The 22,294-nt window shown below is 37.3% G+C and overlaps 1 protein-coding gene across 1 annotated transcript in view; it reads left to right on the forward strand.

The window, feature by feature from the left end:
- The first annotated feature begins 14,839 nt into the window (after positions 1-14,839).
- Positions 14,840-22,294, forward strand: part of LOC138160391 (probable maltase-glucoamylase 2) — a 30,981-nt gene continuing 23,526 nt past the window's right edge. The window contains exons 1-7 of the mRNA XM_069086997.1: positions 14,840-15,036; positions 15,135-15,193; positions 15,959-16,090; positions 16,173-16,271; positions 17,432-17,545; positions 19,039-19,120; positions 20,632-20,749. Coding sequence (XP_068943098.1) covers positions 15,986-16,090; positions 16,173-16,271; positions 17,432-17,545; positions 19,039-19,120; positions 20,632-20,749 — 518 coding nt within the window. The 5' untranslated portion in view covers positions 14,840-15,036; positions 15,135-15,193; positions 15,959-15,985. The remainder of the gene's footprint in view (positions 15,037-15,134; positions 15,194-15,958; positions 16,091-16,172; positions 16,272-17,431; positions 17,546-19,038; positions 19,121-20,631; positions 20,750-22,294) is intronic.

The raw sequence follows: 22,294 nt of genomic DNA on the forward strand, positions 1-22,294 counted from the left end.
TCTCTGTCTCTCTCTTTCTTGCTTGCTTATTTGTTTTCTATATGAGCTAGAAAATCTGTTCTTAGCCAGGGATGGCATAATAGTAATGGGTTGTGTTTGCATGTATAGAATATTATCTTTTTCCTCTTTATCAATAGAGTCCTAACCTAGGCAGAATTGAAATCAGGTACTTCTATACCTGAATTAAGGGAACGAGTCAGAGAAAAGGTGACTGCAGTAGCAATATAGTGAGTGGAGGGAGGAGAGGGTCAATTGGAACTCAGCTACTGGAAAGAAGTATGGAATGAATTATACCCTGGGATAGCTTGAAGTATCTGTGTTTCTGAAGAACTGATTGCTGATGGGGAGGTATGGGAATAGGATAGGAAGTGAGTCTGGGGACAATGTTAATGGGGTGCTCTGAATTTTGGCTCCCCGGGAAAAAACACTGGTTATCCTGCTAACAGTTTCTGAACCTGGTAAATTTCATTAACGTCTTCTAAAACCAAAATTTTGACAATAAGGTCCTCTGTGGGAAGAGCAGAGTTGAATTATGGAATTATCAATGATTTAACAAGCTACTGCAAGTGAAATCTGAAATCATGATTTAAACTGGCAGAATTACTTTTGATTTTAAAGGACTCTCCCAAGATCACACAATTGCAGAACCCAAGTCCTTGATTTCCAAACCCAGTGTTAAACAAGCTGGCCATATGAAAATAAAGACTACATAACATGTAGTTAAAAGTTCCCCAGAAGCCAGGTTGCCTTTAGGGATTGAAGAAGCAAAAAATAATAAGAAAGAAAAACTCTCTACTCCATTTAGCCAACCAATATCTGTCAGAAGCAGCTTGTTGATAACACATATATTTCTGCTTGGAGAGAGAAGTCCAAACTTGGCAGTTTCCCCTGCTCATTAGAATTCTCCCCAACTCAAACAATGTCCACAGACAGTCTACAGTAGTTATGAAGAAAAAGAAAACATTCCATAGCAAAATTAAACAAAGTCACAATGTTGAGACTTAGCAATTTTTTGGATTTGCTCCAAAGGAATAGGACTTATATCAACATTGACTCACCTTAGAGGCATATTTTCTGGAAATCACCTGCTCCCTTTTTAGCCACTCCCTCTACGACGATTTCTCCTTTCAGTCTGGCCAAAGGTGAGAACTTTGTCATTTCACTTTTAGTTTGGTCACTGTAAATAAAACTATTTCTCTTCATTTCAGGGAACCAAGATCCCTTCCTAAATAAACCTGAATAAGATATACCAATTCAATAAAACTGATCAGGTCTTTGATTCAAGTGAATTCAAGGACCTCAGAGTGGGACATTATCTTCTTGGCATTGTCTTCTAGTAGGAAAAGCCCAGAAAGGTTTTCAATTGATGTGAAACCAAGGATTTCCATCTTTATAATACTGTTAAAACATTATTTCTTAACATTTCAAAACCACTAAAGTATTAGTGCTATCCATGTCCACAATAAATAATAAACAAGAGGTTCATAATAAGAATAAAACTTCAAGACTTGAGAGGGTTTACTGTCTCCACTCTAGAATTCAGGGCTTCTTATAGTTTTCCACTTGTAGCTCCTTCAGGGCTGCTCTAGATAACCTTTATTTTCCATTTGCCTTGATGAAAGCCCTTCTCAAATTTTATTAACCTTGCAGAGGATGACAAATGGGAAGTTGGATTGATTATCACATGACTGGGCCAATCCAATTTTGGAGACAGCTTCCTTGACTTCTAGAGAGAGTTAGTCGAAGTCAACATGGCAGTCAGGCCCCAGTATACAGGGGTCCTGGTAAATATTGTTTTAACCACAGGGAAAACAGCTGGCTGAGAAGTGAAAGGAAAGCAGATAAAGTTTCTTGGGAAAAAAATAAAGATTGTTTCTTGACTTTTTCTGGTTTCTTTCCATGTGTGTCCAGGTTTGACACAAGTATCGGGCCCCTCCAATATGCTGAGCAATACCTGCAGCTCTCTGTCCAGCTGCCCAGTTACTATGTATATGGATTTGGGGAACATGTACATCAGCAGTACCTTCATAATATGGACTGGAAGACTTGGCCCATCTTCACCAGGGATGCCATCCCTAATGATGTGAGGACTCTACTATGCTGTCTTTTGTTTGATAATATACCTATATCTCATTTTAGGGAGCAGATCAATATCTGAAGAGTTACTCATTTGGTGAATTTCTGTATATTAGTGTCTAATCTCCCTACTAATGTTTATATAAAGTTATATATGTATGTGTGTATATATTCATATACATATATACACATACATGCACACATATACGTTTAGAGGGAAGGGACAAATTTGGACATAAAGAGCAATTTTAAAGACGCAGTGAACTTTTAAGAGTCATATATTTGAAGGAAAAGTTGTATTCTGATTACTTACAGAATGCTCAGATCACAAACCATGATTGCATCATAGTTAGAGTTAACTTTATGTCTGACACGAGAGATTAAAAACCTAGGGGTAAAACCACAACACCTACCTACATCCTTTGCTGACAAGAAAATGACATTTATGTAGTGCTTGTAGGGCTTCTTAAACTGTGGGTCATGACCCCATATGGTGTGGTGAAAATTTTGGCAACAGGAAAAGGTTTCTGACCATGCACTGATCAAAAATTAATTCAAAATTAAAAGTGTAATAAATCCAAAGTGTTTCTGGTAGCACTTGCCCATGTTGCATTATACAACTTCACTGCAACCTAAGCACAAAGCATGTGCACTTTGCCCTGTGCATGCCATCATACCACACAATGCCAAAGAATACTGCTGAAATGCAAAGAGAGGTCACACATACATTATTGGAGTCTCACAATTCTCTACGATAAACGTTACAGATATTGTTATGTCCATTTTATAGATGAAGTAACTGATACTCAGAGAGGGTAAATTACTTGCCCTCATTTATATAGCTCATAAGTTCCAGAGACAGGATTTGATTGTAGGTCTTCCTGACTCCAAATCCATTATTACCCCATCTACTAGGCTACATCGTCTCCATATTGGACCAAAAAGTTCCCTCTCACCAACAATCTGTTGTAGGAAAATACAACTCATTCAGTTGTTCAGATATTGTTTTCTAGTGATTTGTGGGAGGTATTGACTTGATCTGAAGGTTAAAGAAGATTTGTGATGCTATAAAATACACCACGAGGGTAGAGGGACCAAGGTGGAGAGAAATACATTGATTGAAAGACACCCAACAATGTCTGAAGTAATAGAGGGAAACATGTTTTATGAAACTAATGTGGGCAAGAGATCTAGAAATTCCTTAATATTAATCTTTCTACCCTAAATTTCTCTATGTCAAGAATCTGTATTATGTTTACTTTTTCGAAGCTTTTTTACTGGAAGTAATAGACAAAGTATGTGGTTTTGACTTGAACATCATGGAAGAAGAATTAGTTTTCTTTTTCTCAATAGGGCTGAATCTGAACTATCTGAAACATCCTTAAAGCCTTTATACCCTGAGTGATTATGGTTTCAATTTTTATTCAAATTTCTTAATGCTCACTTAAAAAAAAAAGATTGTGCTTAATTTCTTTTGAGTTTGTAGAATTTTCATTATTTGCTTGGCTTATTAGTCATTATCATCATCATCATTAGCATTTTCAGTGACTTGGGACCTGTACTAGGTTCTTAACCTGTGATCTTGTGTCCTAGAAGGAAGGATACATATTTTTTTCATGTTCATCAAACTGAAATTCCATTTTATTGGAATATAGAAAGATTTAAGCATGATGTTTTGGTTGTGCATATTAAGTTCAAGTCAAAGAAAGTTTAGCATGAAGAACACCAAAACACATCAATTTCCTAGACATGAAAAATGGTATCATATTATTCAATTAGAAGAAAAAAATACTAGAGGTGACATAACTGGCATGGAGTCATAGTATGTTTTTGCAACATACCTTTTGAACAAAATAAAACAAAATCCTCAAAAGTAAGAAATATAATCTATTCTTTTTTTTTTTCTGAAGGAAGGATATTTTAAGATCCCTTCCAATTACTGAAAATGCTGAAGCCATGATAAAATAAATGGCCTTCTAGTTTCCTAGAAGAGTACATGCTCTGGGCCAAACAACCCACGAATTTAACCTTTCCTCTAAAAGATTCCTAGTGCTATCCATGTAAATAGTGTTTTGTTTGGTCCTATATCAAGGCTACTTAAAGCATTTTTTTTTGCCCTTTTAATTAATTAATTGATTTTTTGTTTACAACATTCAGTTCCACAAGTTTTGGAGTTCCAAATTTTCTCCTCCTCCCTTCCCTCCCCCCTCCCCAAGACAGTATGCAATATGATATAGGTTCACATTAAACATGCTTTCACATTAGTCATGTTGCAAGTAAGAATTATAACCAATGGGATGAACCATGAGAAAGAAGGAAGAAAACAAAACAAAAAAGAGAGAGAGCAATAGTATGCTTCCATGTGTTTTCAGACTCTGTAGTTCTTTTTCTGGATGTGGATGGCATTTTCCATCATGAGTCTTTTGGAGTTGTCTTAGAACCTTGAATTGCTGAGAAAAGCGCAGTCTATCAAAGTTAATCATCACACAATGTGACTGTAACTGTGTATAACATCCTCCTGGTTCTGCTCCCCTCATTCAACATCAGTTCATATAAGTCTTCAAACATTTTTTAAAAGCATGGAATAATAAATATCTGTGGTTTTGTTTTATTTTATATGTATGTGTTTTTTACAGAACATGACTAACTTGTATGGTGCTCAGACATTCTTCCTATGCCTTGAAGACAACAGTGGTTTATCATTTGGGGTTTTCCTAATGAACAGTAATGCCATGGGTAAGAGGTGCTTTGGGAGTTGTGCAGCAAGCATTCAGCTTGTACTGTTTGAATTTATGAGCTGATTCTTTTTGATGGAATAGAAATTTAGGAAGGATGACACATTAAATCTGAAGGGCTTCTGAAGAGACTGCTTCATGAACATGGGTCTGTTAGTTAAAAAGTCAATGTATGCAAGTGGCAACTATTTCAATTCTTGTCTGCTTGTACTCTGACATTTCCCATTATCAATGGAGATACTAAGATCTTAAGACCCATACAGGGCAGCTAGGTTGCACAGTGGATAGAGTGCTGGGTCCAAAGTCAGGAAGAATCTGACCTTAGACACTTACTAGCTGTGTGACCCTAGGCAAGTCACTTAACCCTGTTTGCCTCAGTTCCTCATCTGTAAAATGAATTGGAGAAAGACATGGAAAACCATTGCAGTATTTTTGCCAAGAAACTACCAAAGGGGCTCATGAAGAGTCAGATACTACTCAGACAACTGAGACCTACATCCTGGTTTCCCAATCTTTTCATATTGAAATAGACCAATAAAAGTCTGAGAGGGTATTTTTTTTTTAAACTTTGCCCTGTGTCCTTATCCCCAGCAAATATAACTACTCAAGGTTTGATGTCCTGCTATTTCAATCGGTAGATTGAGGGACTCAATTGGTCAGGGCTTCTCTTATTATGCCCCTCCCATGTATGTGCATATTATGTTTTATACTACATATTTTATGTTATATACTATTCATTATGGCCTATATCACTTATGTTATATATTATAAAATATCTATTAGGTACACTCATTATATTTAATGTCAAGTCCTGAAACAAATCAAATTTATAAGTGTAGGAATAAAGCATCTTTAATTGAGATAATGGGGTAGCAAACCTGCCACCCTGAGGGGTATGCCACCAGGAGACTTATAGGAAAGGTTCTTATGTTTTTAGGGGAAAGAGGGGAGGGGACCTTATTAAATAGCAAGGCCTGTTCATGTGATGCCAATCGACCTTGACAGTCTGAGCAAGGAAAACCACTTCATTCTAGCTGTTTTGCCCTTCCTGCTTTTAATCACAAGGAAAGGGGATAAGGAGCTACTTTGGAAGGTGGTTTCAATCCAGCTGGCTTTGTCAGCAAGGAAAGATCCCAGGGTGGAGACTTTGGGTGTGGTTCAATTCAACCTAATTGAGAGAAACTGGAATTCCAGGGAGTGGCAGGTAATATTACATTGGATATTAACATTTTTTCTGTAAGTGATAATCTATATAGCCTATAAAATCTATTAAGTAGATCCTAACATTCATATGTGATACTGAGTCTGCACAGCCCATAAAAGAGGCAAACTTGGATTATTTTCTTTTGTTAACAAGTTTGAGGGAGGAAATTTGCAAATTTATTGATAAAAGGATTATCTACATACCTACCTAGTTATCTGAGGAAAATTAGAGGCTTGGTGGATTGAGCTAGACTTGAAGACAGAAAGCTGTGGGTTCAAATCCTACCTCAGACCCTGGTTAGCAGTATTGTCTGGGGCAAGTCTCAGCCTCTATACATCTCCATTTCCTCATATTTAAATGGAGATAATCATAGCATTTCTCCCACAGAGTTGTGAGGATGTAACGAGATGCCATATATAAAGTGTTTTGTAGACTTGAAAGTGCTTTCTGCCTACATCAGAATACTTTTCCTCCAACTTGATTATAATAAAAAAATAATTCAAGCTCTTGAAATTTATCTCAGAGGCTATATAGACGCAGAATCATTCATTTATTAAAACAAACAAAAATAATAAAACAAAACGATGTTAACTGTTGGAGAAAATGTAAAGGAAAACGAACACACAGTTATTCCTCTGGAAAAGTTTAAGAGATTAAGAGAAATTAGTGCCCAAATCATCATAACATAAAATTGATCATCATATGTGAAATTCTGTGAGAACTTCAGAGAGAACATTTTTGATAAAGAAGACTAGAAGGCTTGTAGAGAGACCGGGTCTCGAAAGAAAGGCAGAATTTTTCAGCAGAAAAGATGGGAGCGGGGAGGAATAAAAAGGAAAGCGAGTTGCAGTGGAGGAAGGGAAACAGTAAATCAGGGGGATTTGTCCTGGACTAATGGATAGTGCAAATTGTCAGGAGCACAGTCTATCTGAAGGAGTGTTGTTGGAGGTTAAGGTAGAACTGTTTACAGGAATCTGAGTGTGAGAGTCCATGGAGAGCTATTGTAACTCTTAGGACAGAGAAGGAATTTGTTAAGAGTTTTTCATTAGGAAGATTAAACACCAAGACAAGGATTAATTAGAGGAGAGGTGGGGGTGGGGAGAGAAACCAGAGGTGGGGACACTAGTCTGGAGGCTCTTGTAAAGGTTCAGGCAATAGGTAATAAATTTTAATGACCAAAACCTCTTATGTCCTCTGTGTAAAAAAGAAAACATACACCCCATTCCCAAATCACTAGTTAATCATCTAACCTTTGGAAGAATTTCATTGTTGTTTATTCTGCCAAAATCCCACTTTATGTTTGTCTTTGAAACTGCAGAGTTATATAATGCTTCCATGATCTCACACACACACACACACACACACACAGCATACACCTGGGTCATCTTCTGAGCAGAGGGAGCAAATCACAAATGACAGCACAGAATAAAAGCAAGTCAGGACTTTTCTGCCTTGCCCTATCCTTTCTGCTTCCCCCACCTTTGCCTTCCCCCTGTTTGGGATGCTTGTCTGATCAAAGAGTTTAAATGAGATTGAATCCTTCAGAGCTGGAAGATATTCAGGTCTTACCATCTGCCTTGCTGCAGTGTCCCTAAGATCCTCCAGATTTCCCCATCTCCTCTGCCTCCTTGTTCTACAGTCTTAACTAATAAAGTAATCTAGTTACCACTGGGCTTTGCCATTCTCTTTCTTTCTTTCATTCTTTTGCCATTCCCTTAGGTCCTAATCTAGGCCTTTCCATCTACCTTTCAGGTGAACTTTCTTTTCTGTGTTGTTTATCCCAATTAGAGTATGAGTTCCCTATGAGCAGAGATTGTCTACTATTTTTATTTGTATCTTCAGTGCTTAACACAATGCTTGCCACATAATGAACATTTAATAAATGCTCAGTGAATAGAACACAGACCCTGGAATCAGGAGGACCTGAGATCAAATTTGACCTCAGACACTTAACACTTACTAGCCCTGTGACCTTTGGCAAGTCACTTGACCCCAATTGCCCTGCCTTCCCCCCTAAAAAAAAAAAAAGAGCCTGCTTTGTGGAAGACACTATACCAGGTACTGGGGGATTCAAAGATAATGATAAAACTATCCCTACCCTCACAGACCTTACATTCTACTGGGATGGTGGGAGGAGAAGTAACATATTTACTGATAAATAAATTCAAGATCATTTGGTTGGGGAAGAATGTTATCTCTCTAGATCTTTATGGATCTCTTGGAAGCAGTAGGATCTGAGTTAGACCTTGAAAGAAAATAAAGATTGTGGAAGTCAAAGATGAGGAAGGAAAATATTCCAGGCATGGAGGAGAACTAGCAGGAATGCACGGGACAGGAAAGGCAAAATCAAGTTCCGGGAAGAGCCAGTGACTAAGTTTATCTGGAAAGTCAAGTCTGTGAAGAGGAATAATATGAAACAAGGTAGGAAAGTAGATTGGAACAAGAATATAGAAACTCTAAAAGTAGGTTGAAGGAGTTACTAAAGGGTTTTTATAAGTTACATAAATCGACTGATATTTTGACAATTATGAGGAGCTTACATTGGAGAAAAGAGAACCAAAATTTCATGAAACCAATTAGAAGACGATTATGATAGTCCAGGTTATTACAAACAGTTCATTGGCAATTTGTTAATCAAGATAACATCAATGACTTATTACCACAGTACCTATTCTCAAGTATCCTAGAGTACTTGCTACTCTTGCAGCCATGAGATTGCCACATGGTACTTCTTAGAGTTCATACCTATATGAGGGAAAACTTATTTCTGTATCTTCATAGTGATGAGGTCCTTGAGATCTTTCATCTTATCTCCTTGTCTTTGACTAAAAACAAAGGCCTGAACTAGGGTGCTGTCAATAAGAATACCAAGAAGGAAATCAATAGAGAGACATTGTATTGGTAAAACCAATGGGACTTGATGACTTAGCTGACATGAAGGATGAGGGAGAAGAAAGAGTGACTGGCACTGAAGTATGTTTTTAAATTGGGCAATTTGAAAGCCAGTGGTGACCTTTGAGAAAGGTTTTATTTAGAGGTAGAAAAGCATGAGGAAGTGATTTTAGTATATTCTTTTAAGAAGTAAAGAAATTTCACAGTGTAAAGACAAAGATAGGATATCAGTACAAGGCATAGTGGTGTTAAGGATTGCATGTGGGAGGAGGGGGCAGGTGTGTTAGGATAAGGAAGAATTCAGGTCCATTTATAGCTAGAGAGAGAAGCCAGAGAGGAGAGTGAAAGTGATCTTGATAGTTTGAAGGAAAAAGAGGGAGGGAGACACAGAGAGAGAGAAAGAGAGAGAGAGAGAGACAGACAGACAGAGAAACAGAGACAGACAGAGACACAGAGAGACAGACAAACAGAGACACAGAGAGACATACAGACAGACAGACACACACACACACAGAGAATGAGATCAAAGGGGCAAAAGGGAAGGTATTAAATAATCAAACAATTAAAATTAAATAATGCTGATAAATGTTTAACAGCTGACTGCTTGACACTTTAAAATTTAATTTGTATTAACATTTTCTCCAATGCTTTCTGAAATTTAGGTAATAAATCAAACAATAAATCAAGACGTTCTTGATTTCTGGTGTGTAAATGCTTGCACTGAATTTAATAATCTATCACAAGAAGAAGGGCCACCTCATCCTCTGAGATAAGTTTGGAGGTGTGGAGGCTGGGAGTTGAAGTTTCCTCCATGGCATGACATCAAACTTCTCACTAAAGTATTAGGTGAAATCATAAACTGAGAGTTAAAAGGTCAGGCAGTAGCTTGGGGAAAACCAGGAAACTCAAGTTTGAGGTCAGTGGCCTAAGTTAATCAAAAGAAGTACTATTTCTTTTTTTTTCCCGTCAAATGTCATTTATTACAGAGGTCAGAAAAGTAATCATCAGGGATAGTCACTGTGGGGGAGAGGGAGATCAGGGCACCAATACTGATTGGAGGGGAGGCATTCAAGGCTGAGGTGCAGAAGTACTATTTCTTAATCTTAATTTTTTGACTTCACATTTGGCTCCATTTTTTTTTAAGCAATTGGGGATAAGAAAGTTGCTCAAGGTTACACGGCCAGTTATATCTGGGTGTGGTGCTAAGTATCTGAGCCCAGATTTGATCCCCAGGTCATCCTAACACTGGAGCCAGTGCCCTTACTCGCTGAGCCACCTGGCCGCCCCAATTTGGCTCCATTTTCACAAGTGTCAGTGTTCCTCTTACTGGAGGAATATGTGTAATTTGCATATTTAGGAACCTTTTAATATAATACTGAAATTTTTTGTCTTGGGGGATTGTGGTATTTACTTGCCTAAAGTCAAGGGATGGATGAGATGATATTTTCATTTCCATGATGCTATGGTCTCATTTTGATTCCCCCAGAGGTTGCCCTTCAACCGGCCCCTGCAATCACTTACCGTATAATTGGTGGCATTCTTGACTTCTATGTGTTCTTGGGAAGTAATCCAGAACAAGTTGTTCAGGAATACCTGGAGGTAAGTCTCTATTCAATTAGTGGTTATTTGTGATTATTAATTGATAAATCATTTGCTTGTGTTTGTCGGCCCCCAGGAATTTGTTTTAGATCACTCATCTACATCAGTACAAGAGTTCTTGAGATTTAAGGACTTATGATTTAAGGAACTATATCTTGGTTAAAGTTCATTTGTTCATCCATTCATTTATATTTATCTATTTATTGATATGCAAAGTCATATAAATAAAATAGAAGAGCAGGGAAAGAAATAATTTTTGAAACTGTGAAGAAGTTTATGACCAAACAAGGGATAGAGGGATTCCAAAAGATAAAATGAATCATTTTGATAACATAAAATTGAAAAAGTTTTTGTAAAAACAAAATCAATGTAGGTAAAATTAGAAAAGAATTTAATAACTGGGGAAATTTGTAATAAGTTTGTAGTTTGTAGTAATCTTTGTAGTAAGTTTCTCTGATAAAGATTCCATTCCTAAAATAAATAAGGGGTTGACTCAAATAAATAAGAATAAGAACCATTCCCTAACAGAAAACTGTTAAAAAGGATAAAAAAGGGGCAATTTTCAAAGGAGGAAATGCTACCTATCGACAATGTGTGAAAGGATTCTCCAAATCACTAATAATAAGAGAAAAGCAAATTCAAACAACCCAGAGGTTCCACCTCACATTTCTCAGATTTGAAAAGATGACATAAAATAAGAAAATGATAGTTTTTGGAGGGACTAAGGAAACATACACTCTAATATACTCTTGATGGAGTTATGAAATATTCCAGATATTATGGATACCAATTTAGAACTATGCCCCCTAAAGTCACTAAACTATGCATACCCTTTGACATGGTGATACCATTCATTACCGGGCCTATACTCTAAAGAGATTAAAAAAAGAGAGAGAATGGAACAATATTAATAACACTTGCCTCCCAGGGTTGTGAGGATCAAGTGAGGTAATAATTATAAATTGCTTAGCCTAATGCCTGGGTCATAATAAGTACTATATAATGTTAGCTGTGGCAGCTAGGTGACTCAATAGACATTATGCTGGCCCAGTAGTCAGGAGGATATGGGGTCAAATCTGACCTTAGACAATTATTAGCCATGTGATCCTGGGTGCTTAACTCTGTCTCAGTTCCTCATCTGTAAATTGAGCTAGAGAAGGAAATGGAAAACTACTCTGGTATCTTTGCCAAGAAAACCCCAAATAAGGTTACGGAGAGTTGGACATGATTGAAAAGACTCAACAGCAAAAATTATAGCTGTTATTATATGTCCTAAAATATTTATAGTAGCTCTATTTTATTGAAGAACTAGAAATGAAGGGAGTGCCCATCAATTAAGTAATAACTGAATCAAATATGGTATACAAATGTAATAGAATATTGTTGTACCATACAAAATAGTGAAAGGTGTGGAACAACCTGAGAAAACTTGTATGAACTGATGTGGAGTGAAGAGAGACTAATTTATGGTATAAAAACAGTATTGTAAGGACTAACAACTTTGGAAGACTTAAAACTCTGATCTATGCAATGACCAGCCATGACTTAGAAGGAATGATGATGAAGCATGCTGCTCACCTCCTGATACATATATGTTTCCTTCTGCATATGGACCCTTCCTTGGATACCTCAAGGTGTGGAAGGAGACGTACATTTTCAGAAACAGTCAATGTGGGGATTTGTTTTGCTCAACTATGCATGTTTGTTAAGCTATTTTTTTTTTCAATTTGGAGTTGAGGAGCTGTGGAGAGGAGAATGGTTAATGATATCAAGTTCTCCCCAAAGAAAGTAAAGGGGAAAAAAAAAGAGGGTCATAGAAACATGAAATGCATAGAAGAGATAGAAAAAAATGCTGGAAGAAACATAAACAAGCAGGGCAGCACTGAAAGTTATATGCTGAATTTATTATATATTATAATGTATAATTATACATTTTATATAATATTATTATTTATTAAATATAGTATATGATAAAAAGAAAATCAACCCATACACAGATTTGTAGTTCTTATACATATTTTTCTATGGAAATGCATATACATATATATACATATGAACACATATATACATATATGAATGAAATGATGGGTGACCTTTAACAATTCACTTAACCCTTTTGAGCCTCACTTTTCTTATTAAACCTATAAAATGGGGCTAATGGTATTTGCCCTGCCTGCCTTGAGGCATGGTTTTATCAAATGAGCTTAATAATAATGAAAAGTGCTTATACGAATATGAATTTAGTATGGCAAATAGCTTAGGAAATAGTGGGAGAGGTAAGATGTACACAAATAACTACCATAAATAGGCAGTTTGTGACAAGCACAATAACAAAGGTATAAATTCTACAGGAATTCAGTAGAGAAGTCATTCTTGTCACACACATAGTAGGTGCTTAATAAATGCTCAGTGGTTGACATCATTATAATCATGCTGGAGAGAACTACATCCTTAGGACAGAGCAAATAGGACAGAAACTTGTTGGAAACTAGCATATCTATTCAAATGGGCACTTTTCTACAATTTTGTCTGAACAAACTTGGATCACCCTTTCCTTATTTTTGAGCCCAACTATACTACTTAATATTCCCCTCTGTGCTGTTTCTTATATTTTCCCTTAGCCTGTGAATTCGCTTCCTTTGCAATACCTCCCTGTCACCTATCCCCTCACTACCTGCTGAATTTCTTCCTGCCCTTTAAAACTTGCTTCAAATGTCATGAAGCCTTCAATAATTTCCTCCTTACATAGTCAAAAATGACCTTGGATCTCACCTAGCACAATTTGTTTCTCTCAATACGAATCATGTATTGTTTTGTATCATAACTATGCATAATATGTATGTGTCATAGTCTGTAAGTTCCACTGGGGCAATAATTATTAATTCCTTATCTAATTTGTACATGTCTTCCCACACCTAGCACAGTGTTCTGCTTAGGGTAAATGAGTAACATATGTTTATTGAATTAGCAGTTATTGCTGCTCAAACTATATGAACTTGAGGTTGCTATGTGATAAGTCTCAGTGTTTTCTGTACATTGCCATTGCTTTTTGATAATTGCTATAGAAGGACTATACAACTGCAAAGTAAAGGCCAATGTAGAATGTGTCATTTCATGCATAAACCCTTACAACTTTGAAGGCATTGAATCCTCGGTAGTTTTTAGAGTGAAATGGAGATAATGTTTCCAATGTTAGATAAGTTGATGTCAGACATTGGTTTTCTGACTGCTAGGTCCTTGTCTATTTCTTTCAGCTCATTGGAAGACCCTTCTTGCCCCCGTACTGGAGTCTTGGCTTCCAGCTCAGTCGTAGGGATTATGGAGGCCTTGAAGGATTGTCATTTGTTGTCAACCGAACTCGTGCTGTTAGGATACCTTATGTAAGTAGGGACTCTGACCCTCTCAGCCCCTAACTATAACACTTCACTTCCCAATGACTCCAGAGCTCATTTGATATCAAAAAAGGCTCTCCAGACCTTGCCATGTTATATTTGTGCATCAGAAATCTCTCTGCACATATTCTCTATCGGAGGACTCACCAGCTCCATAGATTCAGTAGGGGCTACTCAGACTAGCACTTGCTAAAAAGGAAATGGTCATAGTGATATCACCCTAGATGTTCAACCATGGAGTAAATTAGGAAGTTTATTAAAAGGCCTCAAAATCATACCCTGTGTGGGTCAGTTGAAAGAACAGGGCATGTTTATCCCAGAGAAAAAAAGACTTAGGTGGAAATATGATAGTCTTCCCATGCTTAAAGAGCCAAATGGATCAATGGGGAAGATGAATTTTGCTTGTTCTGACTCAAAGGGCAGAACAAGGAACAATGGGTATAAGTTGCATAGAAAGATAGATTTATGTTTATTATAAGGAAAATCTTCCTGTTGATTAGAGCTACTTAAGAGTGGTGTGTACTCTCTGGGGGACTAAGTTTCCTATTTTTAGAGGCATTTAAGCAAAGACTGAACAACAACCCACCAGGTAGATTGCAGAAAGGGATCTCATTTCAGGTAGGGGTTGGGCTAGCTTGATTTTGAAGTCTCTTCCTGCTCTCAGATCTTCTGAAAAGACTTGAGACATGTCTAGACAGACCAGTTTGTCTGTATGTCTAGTCTTTCCGGATTCTGGTCATCCTCTGCCTCCAACCCCAAGTGAACTTTGTCTTGAAATGCTCTAGTATTGCCTAATGTTTATGATGGCCAATGTTCAAGTGTAAATCAAAAAACAAGAAGCAATTGGTTTGCATCTGATAAAACACTTTCTGGAAGGGAATCAAGGGAGTGGTCTGAGAAGTAAGACATGTACAGACATACACTTGTTTAAAATCAGTGGGAAAAAAATTAACAAAGGAAAGAGCTTCGGCATGTAGTATATGGTAACAGAGTTTTAACAGCTGAGAGTCAGTGAGGGAAGCAGTCCATTGGATTTTCCCCCTTTTTGGGGTGTACGAACATACATCTGTGTTGTACTCTGGATGTGGAATCATCTTCAACTCCCTCATTTTACAGATGATAACATCGAATCAGAGAGGTGAAATGACTTGCCTGGGGTCACACAGTGACAGAGGCAGGGTTGGAATCCATGTCTTCTGGCCCTCTTTTGACTGCGCTGTGCTACTTCTTTCCTAGTTCTCCATGATCCCAGGAAAAGCCAGGTTGAAACTTAGAAGGAAAAAGTCTTTACTGAGGTATGAGTATAATAGGAAGCAGGTCTTAATTTCTTTCAGTCTAACAAGCTACTGAGTGCGTAGGGAAAACCAAGTCCCTGTGGAAGCTACTAAGCATTGCTCTCTATAAAGTAGCAGCTATTTAGGATGGTTAAATTATCATTCAATTCCCTCCTAGTCTATATTGGGCTTAATGCTTCCAAGGCCTGAGTTCTAACTCCCTTGTACTAAGTGGGAATCCTAAAGGGTAGGTATGTGATCAAAATGCTCTGCATGCAGGTGTCAGGGAGAGTTAACTTGTTGTTCACTAGTGTTTGACTCTTTGTGAATGCAAGTCCATGGGGTTTTCTTGGCAAAATTACTGGAGTGGTTTGATTTAATTCTCAAATGTGTCCCCATTTTGCTTGAGAAACTGAGACAAAGAGGGGTTAAATGACTTGTCCAGCATCAAAGGGCTAGTAAGTGTTTGAGGACAGATTTGAACTTAGATCTTCCTGATTCTGAGACCACAACAGATACCTGCTAGCTCTGTGATCCTGGGCAAATCATTTATCTTCTTTTCCTCATCTGTAAAATGGGAGGGTTGTTTTTGAAGCTGATTTCAAAGGTCCCTTGTAGCTCTAACCCACCACTGTGTGATCCTTGAAGCTTGAGTGAGAGTAACTGTAACTGAGTTCCTGGGAAAAGCAAGGCAATTCAATACATTGTCTTCAGTGTTACTGATCTCAGTCAATGCTGCCCATTGGCCCAATTACATTGTTCATGAAGTTTTGATTGTGTTTCCAGGATGTCCAGTACTCTGACATAGACTACATGGAGGAGAAAAAGGACTTTACTTATGACAAAGAGAATTTTAATGGCCTTGACCAGTTTGCTGAAGAGTTGCATAGAAATGGGCAGAGATATGTCATTATCCTGGTAGGGACACATATTTTTCCTGCTATTCCTTCCAAAGCTTGGAAGGACTTCTCAGTCATAATTGCATTTCTATGTTTATTAGAATCCTGGCATCTCCAAAAATGTTAACTATGGTCCCTACGAGAGGGGAAGCAGAAAGAAAATCTGGGTTTCTGGAGCCACTGGGCCTGTTGTTGGGGAGGTAAGAAACTGCTGTGGGAAATCAGGGAATTATCATGATGCTGGCTTGGAGTTTGGGCTTTAGAGGGAAGTGAAGGCAATAACAGTCTAGTTTGGTACCCAGAACTCTTAATTATTTTATCAGTAAATACTTTGATCCTATGAACATCCATAGTTCCATGTAGGCTGGGCTACATGCTGTTCTGCTTCCAGATAAATGGGAGAGAGGATCTCTCTAAGTTACTTTGAAGCCAGTGATTTAGAATTTTCTCTTCCTGAGAAGGAAGTCATTGAGAACCGCCCCCCCCTCCAAAAGTACTGTCACATAGATCACACCACCTGTCTATACTTTCTCCGCAAATGGTACTCTTATCTATGCTGTGCCATAAATTCTCCACAAGTGATATACCCAATGTATTGGGGGCTTTCTTGTTCTATAATTATTTTGGGGATTTCACTTGGAGGTACCCTTTTACTCTTACTCACTGATTGGCTGATCCTTTTCTTGTGATGTATTTCCTTATTAATATATTTTGTCATTTCTTTATACACAGTTCATCATTGGTGATATGACCCAAACAGAAAAAAAAATTAAAATAACAACACTGGGACACTTTTCAATACATTAGAATGATTTTATTTTTACCAGGACTGACCTGAAAAAGTCAAGTGTTAACTTAATTTGGAAAGATTTTATATTCCCAAAGAAGAAAGGCGTCATCTTGTTGTTTTATACATATTTGAAAGATCATGAGGCTACCAAATTCAGTAATTACTTTTTCCTTTTATGTCATTCAGTTCCCATTCCTCCATTTTATTTAACTATAGATGATTTAAAGTAAGAGTTCTTAAAGTGTACCTGTGTGTTAGTGTGTGTTTGTGTGTGTGTGTGTGATGAATTCCTTTGGCAGTCTGATGAAACCTAGGGACCCCTACTCAGAATAATATGCATAAATGTATGAAATAAAATACATAAGGTTATAAAGAAAATCAATTATGCTAAAATAATTATTAAAATATTGGGGGAAAGTAATTTCTCAGACCCTAGGTTAAGAATCTCTGTTCTAAAGTCAATGTTCTACGTTTGGATCTCTGTGGAACAGGGAAAATTAATTTGCACTTGAAACAAATCAGTGAGCTAGCTGCCATACTGATGATCTTTTATTCTTCCTTGTTTCCTAGGTGTGGCCAGGGTCTACTGTTTTTCCTGATTTCACTAACCCAAAGGGCACTGAGTGGTGGATAGATGAGTTAGTGAAGTTTCATAAAGAACTGAATTTTGATGGAATCTGGATTGTGAGTCAATTTACCAGTGTCTGAGCTCTTTTTGGAATGGAACAATATTTTGAATTTTGAGAAGCACCTAGGTTTCTTTTTGGTGATGATGTTATCACTCAACAGAGTGACTGATGAGTCATATACTTACTTAAAGCTGAGTGCCCCTGAAACCAATTTTTGAAGAATGCCTCAAAAACTGAATTCAAATGCTACCTCTGGATTAATTCTCTTGGTGATCTTGGGTGTGTTGCTTTACTCCTCTGGGCCTCTGTTTCCTTACCTGGAAAGTAAAGGGGATGGATGGGCTGGGATGATCTGAAATATCTACTTCAGCTCTAGTAGTCTATGACTCACAGCTACTGTACTGGTAACTTGTGGCACTTAACAGCAGCATCAACATGTTCTTTGCAAATGACTAAAACCAAGAAAAGGTGACAGTGTATGAGATCTACTTCCTAGAAGAACAATTTTTTTTTTAATTTTGATTACACTTTAATTAATTAATTAATTAATAGTTTTCAACATTCATTTCCACAATATTTTGAGTTCCAAATTTCCTTCCCACCTCTCCTCTCCCCACCACCCCAAGATGGCATGCATTCTGATTACCCCTTCTCCCTGTCTTTCCTCCCTTCTATCACCCCCCCCATTCCATTCCCCCTTACTTTCTTGTAGGGCAAGATAAATTTCTATACCCCATTGCCTGTATATCTTATTTCCCAGTTGCATGTAAAAACAATTTTTAACACTTGTTTTTAAAACTTTGAGTTCCAAATTCTCCCCCTTCTTCCCTCCCCACCCACCTTTGTTGACAAGGCAAGCAATTCAATAGAAGTAATAAATATATAGTTATGTTTCCATAATGCTCATCTTGTGAAAGACTAACTATATTTCCCTCTATCCTCTCCCACCCCCATTTTTCCATTTTCTCCTTTGAGCCTGTCCCTTTCCAAAAGTGTGTGCTTCTAATTACCCTCTCCCCTGGTCTGTCCTCTTTTCTATCATTTCCCACCTCCCATCCCCTTCCTCCTTACTTTACTGTAGGGTAAGATACCCAATTGAGTGTGCATGTTATTCTCTCAGTAAGCCAAATCTGATGAGAGGAAGGTTCACTCATTCTGTCTCACCTCCCCCCTCTTCCCCTCCACTATGAAACCTTTTTCTTGCTTCTTTTATGTGAGATAATTTACCCCATTCTATCTCTGAGGCACAGATATGTCAAATGATTTATCTAAAGTCATGTATCTAATTTGCAGCTGAAGCAGGTTACTTACTTTCATTCAGTAAGTCAGCAGAGCCTAACCCAAAAAGGTTCCCAAGTTTTGTTTTTAAAATGCATTTTGTAAATAAACAACTCCCGTGCTACCCTCTACATGATCTCTATAGAAAAGGGGCTACATGAATTTTGTAGTAACTAAAAAAAAAGTCTTTCAACTCTTAGATTAATGATCTTTATGCCAAAATGAATTTCTATTTAAAAATTTCCTCCTTTCTGTTTTGTATCCCTGAAGGATATGGATGAAGTGTCCAACTTTTTAAATAATGAATCACTGTGTGAACCCAACTACTTGAATGACCCACCATTTGTTCCCAGTAAGTTCTATGACTTCTGTCAATAGGAAAAATGTCTAAAGAAAAGAACACTGGAAGGTTCAGTGTGATGGAAGTTGAGCACAACGTTCCAGTGCTGATCAGGGCTTTCCTTACAGAGGCAGAAGGTAGCTCAGACAAGGCTCTCCTTCCTTCCACTGGGTCACTAGTTACTTTTTTCCCTGCCAGACCTGTCTATAGGCCTTTAAACCCACCTCCAGTTTAGATCTTGATTCTCAGCGCTCTGCCTCTAGGGGTCCTCATTATTTAAAATAATACATAAAGACAAATAGGCATGCATGTACAAACATGTACATATACACATGTACACACATACACATATGTTTATAACACATGTATATATATATATGTGTGTACACACACAGAGACACACACACACATACTTATCTCCTCTCTTGACTTTGGCTATAACTTTTCTCAGCGGGCTACTTGCTGGTTTCTTCTAGACAAATATATCTTATTCTGTTTCTGGATCCTTTTTTTAATGGAGACTACCATCGTATTTTTTTTTGTCTTTTTTCTTTATTTTTGTTCTGAACCTAAACACTAAAAAGAGCATTTCCCATACATAACATAGAACAAAGAAAGATGATTTTACTATATATGAAAGTGTGAATGTGTATTTTATTTACTTTCAAAACTGTTTTTGCTAGTCTGTGCTTCCTTTTTGAGCTTCTTCCTGTTTTCTTCTGTGCATAAAAAAATTACATTGATTCATATTTGTTGCTTTTTGGCTTTGTTTGGCATCACTATTGTCAACTCCACTATTGCTGATACTTGGCTAACAGTGAATTTGGGTCAAAACCAAAGCAAAGTAAATGTTGAAAGAGAGTTAATATAGAAATGCTGAGGTTTGGGGTTTAGCATTTAGGGGTGCTTGAGACCCCCAAACACCAACATGCCAGGGCCTGCCAAATGAATTCAATTCAAGCCTTATCTCAGCCAAAGAAAATAAAGTTTATTAAAGATTCCCCATATTGTGTAGACTCTTAAGGAGTCAAAGCATTTGTGACAAGCTGGCCAGATTGAATCTCAGCTCCTTCATGGAAGGAAGAAGGATCTTATAAACAGAAAGATTGTGGGAGGGATGTATGGGTGGTCTAGTAGTTTGGGAGGAGGGGTCTAGGGAGGATCTTGAGGAGGAGACTAAGGATGATCTTGAAGGGATTAGGGTCAGACTTCTTGAAGAATGGGGTTTTGATGGGATAAAGGGTGGGAAATAGCCTAGGCTAGTTTAAGGGTAACAAATTTGGTCATGGATATTTTGGTAGGATCAAGGGTGGGAGGTAGCTGAAGGGCTACCTGGAGATAACTGACTTTGGATGGCTCTGCTAGGTTAAAGGTAACAGAGATTCATTCATATTGATAATGGAAGGCTTTTGGCCTCTGGGGAACAGCAGATCTAGTGGAAAGATTCAAGGGGGTTCCCAGGGCCTATACCCCATCAGGTAGAGTATGTCCTGGGAATTGAATTACAAGCATCTTCCCTACAGGAATCTTGGACAGACGACTGTTTGCACAGACCCTCTGCATGGACGCTGAACAGTACTGGGGTCTGCACTATGATGTCCACAGTTTATATGGCTATTCTATGACAATTGCAACAGCGAAGTAAGGACTTCCTTTTTTCTCCCCCTGCATCCTCAGTTGAAGGAAGACACTCTCTTTTTACTTTGTTTAAAAAAAAAATTATTTTTATCTTGATCTTAACAAACACACACAAAAAATACTTTTCCATATATAGAGTAGAATACTTAAAGGATTGCACTTGAAACCACAAATCTCTATTTTATGTCACTTGCTTTTTAAAAAGCATTTTATAAAAAATTCAACGTGTTACTTTCAAAAAATCCAACTTTTAAAAAACTTTCTTCTGTTCTCTGTATTTTAAAATATAGTATTTTATTGGCCTTTCTCTTTCTCAGTTTTCTTCTTTTTCCTCTCATTTGCCTACCTTCTGTTCTGCATTAGCCCCTCATTTAAAAAAAGAAGATAATAAAAAGTCCTCAAAATAGAAGTCCTTATGAATAAGTATGGTGAAGCAGAAAAAATTCACACAATGGCTATGTCTAGAAATGTATGTCTCCCTTTGTGTATCTCTCCTCTGTTAGGAAATGATTAAAATGCTTCATTATAGGTCTTCTGGAGAAATGATTGGCCATTACTTTCATCAGACTTCTTAAATTTTCAAAATTGTTTTTCTTTATGATGTTGCTGTCCTTGTATTCATCATTCTTCTGGTTCTGCTCACTTCTTTTTGCATCATTTCATGTTACCTGCTATTCTCTGAAATTATCTCTTTCATACTTTCTTATGGAGCAGTAATATTATATAACATTTGTTTGTTCAGTTATTTTCTAATTTATGAGTATCCCTTCAGTTTCTAGTTCTTTGTTTTTTCTTCTTTATCTTTTACTCCCCTTCAACTTAAGGAAGTTTCTTTTGCTTGTGAAATATTAGATATATTGCTCTCCAGTAATATCCTCCTTTTTAGTACCTCTCTCTTTATCCTTGCCTATTTCCCTGTTCAGTTTGATATATTTTTACAATAAACTTTGTGTTTATATGGGTGCATGTTTGTGTTCAACCTTCTTTATCTGTTTCAGACAAAAGTGAGACTTATTTCTTCCCCACCCCTTTCTCCAAGGTTGTATAATCTTCATTCAGTGCACTTATCAGAATCCTCACGCTTTCTACAATAGCATATTCCTTTTATAATCCTTTTTCTTTTCCCTCTTAAAAACCCTTAGAATAGGGGCGGCTAGGTGGCGCAGTGAGTAGAGCACTGGCCCCTGAGTTCCGATCTGGCCTCAGACACTTAACACACATACACACAAAAAAACTAGCCGTGTGACCTTGGGCAAATTACTTAACCCCAACTGCCCTCCAAAAAGAAAAAAAAAACTCTTAGAATAGAACCAAGCTACTTCCATGTGTGTTTTTCTTCATTAACTCCTTTAATAGCCTTGGAAGACTTTAAGGTTCTAAAGGAATATAAGTTTCTTTTTTCTCTATTAGAATGTTAGCATTTCATCCTCAAAGAACCCTTTCCAATTTATCAAATACATCATTTACCTCTCTGAGTTTCTTTTGATTATTGTGTTTACATTTAAAAGTTTTTACTCGGTTCTGGTCTTTTCATCTGGTGTGCTTGAA

The sequence above is a fragment of the Petaurus breviceps genome, unplaced genomic scaffold, assembly GCF_028583685.1.
Source record: "Petaurus breviceps papuanus isolate PSGF00001 unplaced genomic scaffold, PetGlider_PUasm1.0 181, whole genome shotgun sequence".
In the NCBI taxonomy this organism is placed as follows: Eukaryota; Metazoa; Chordata; class Mammalia; order Diprotodontia; family Petauridae; genus Petaurus; species Petaurus breviceps.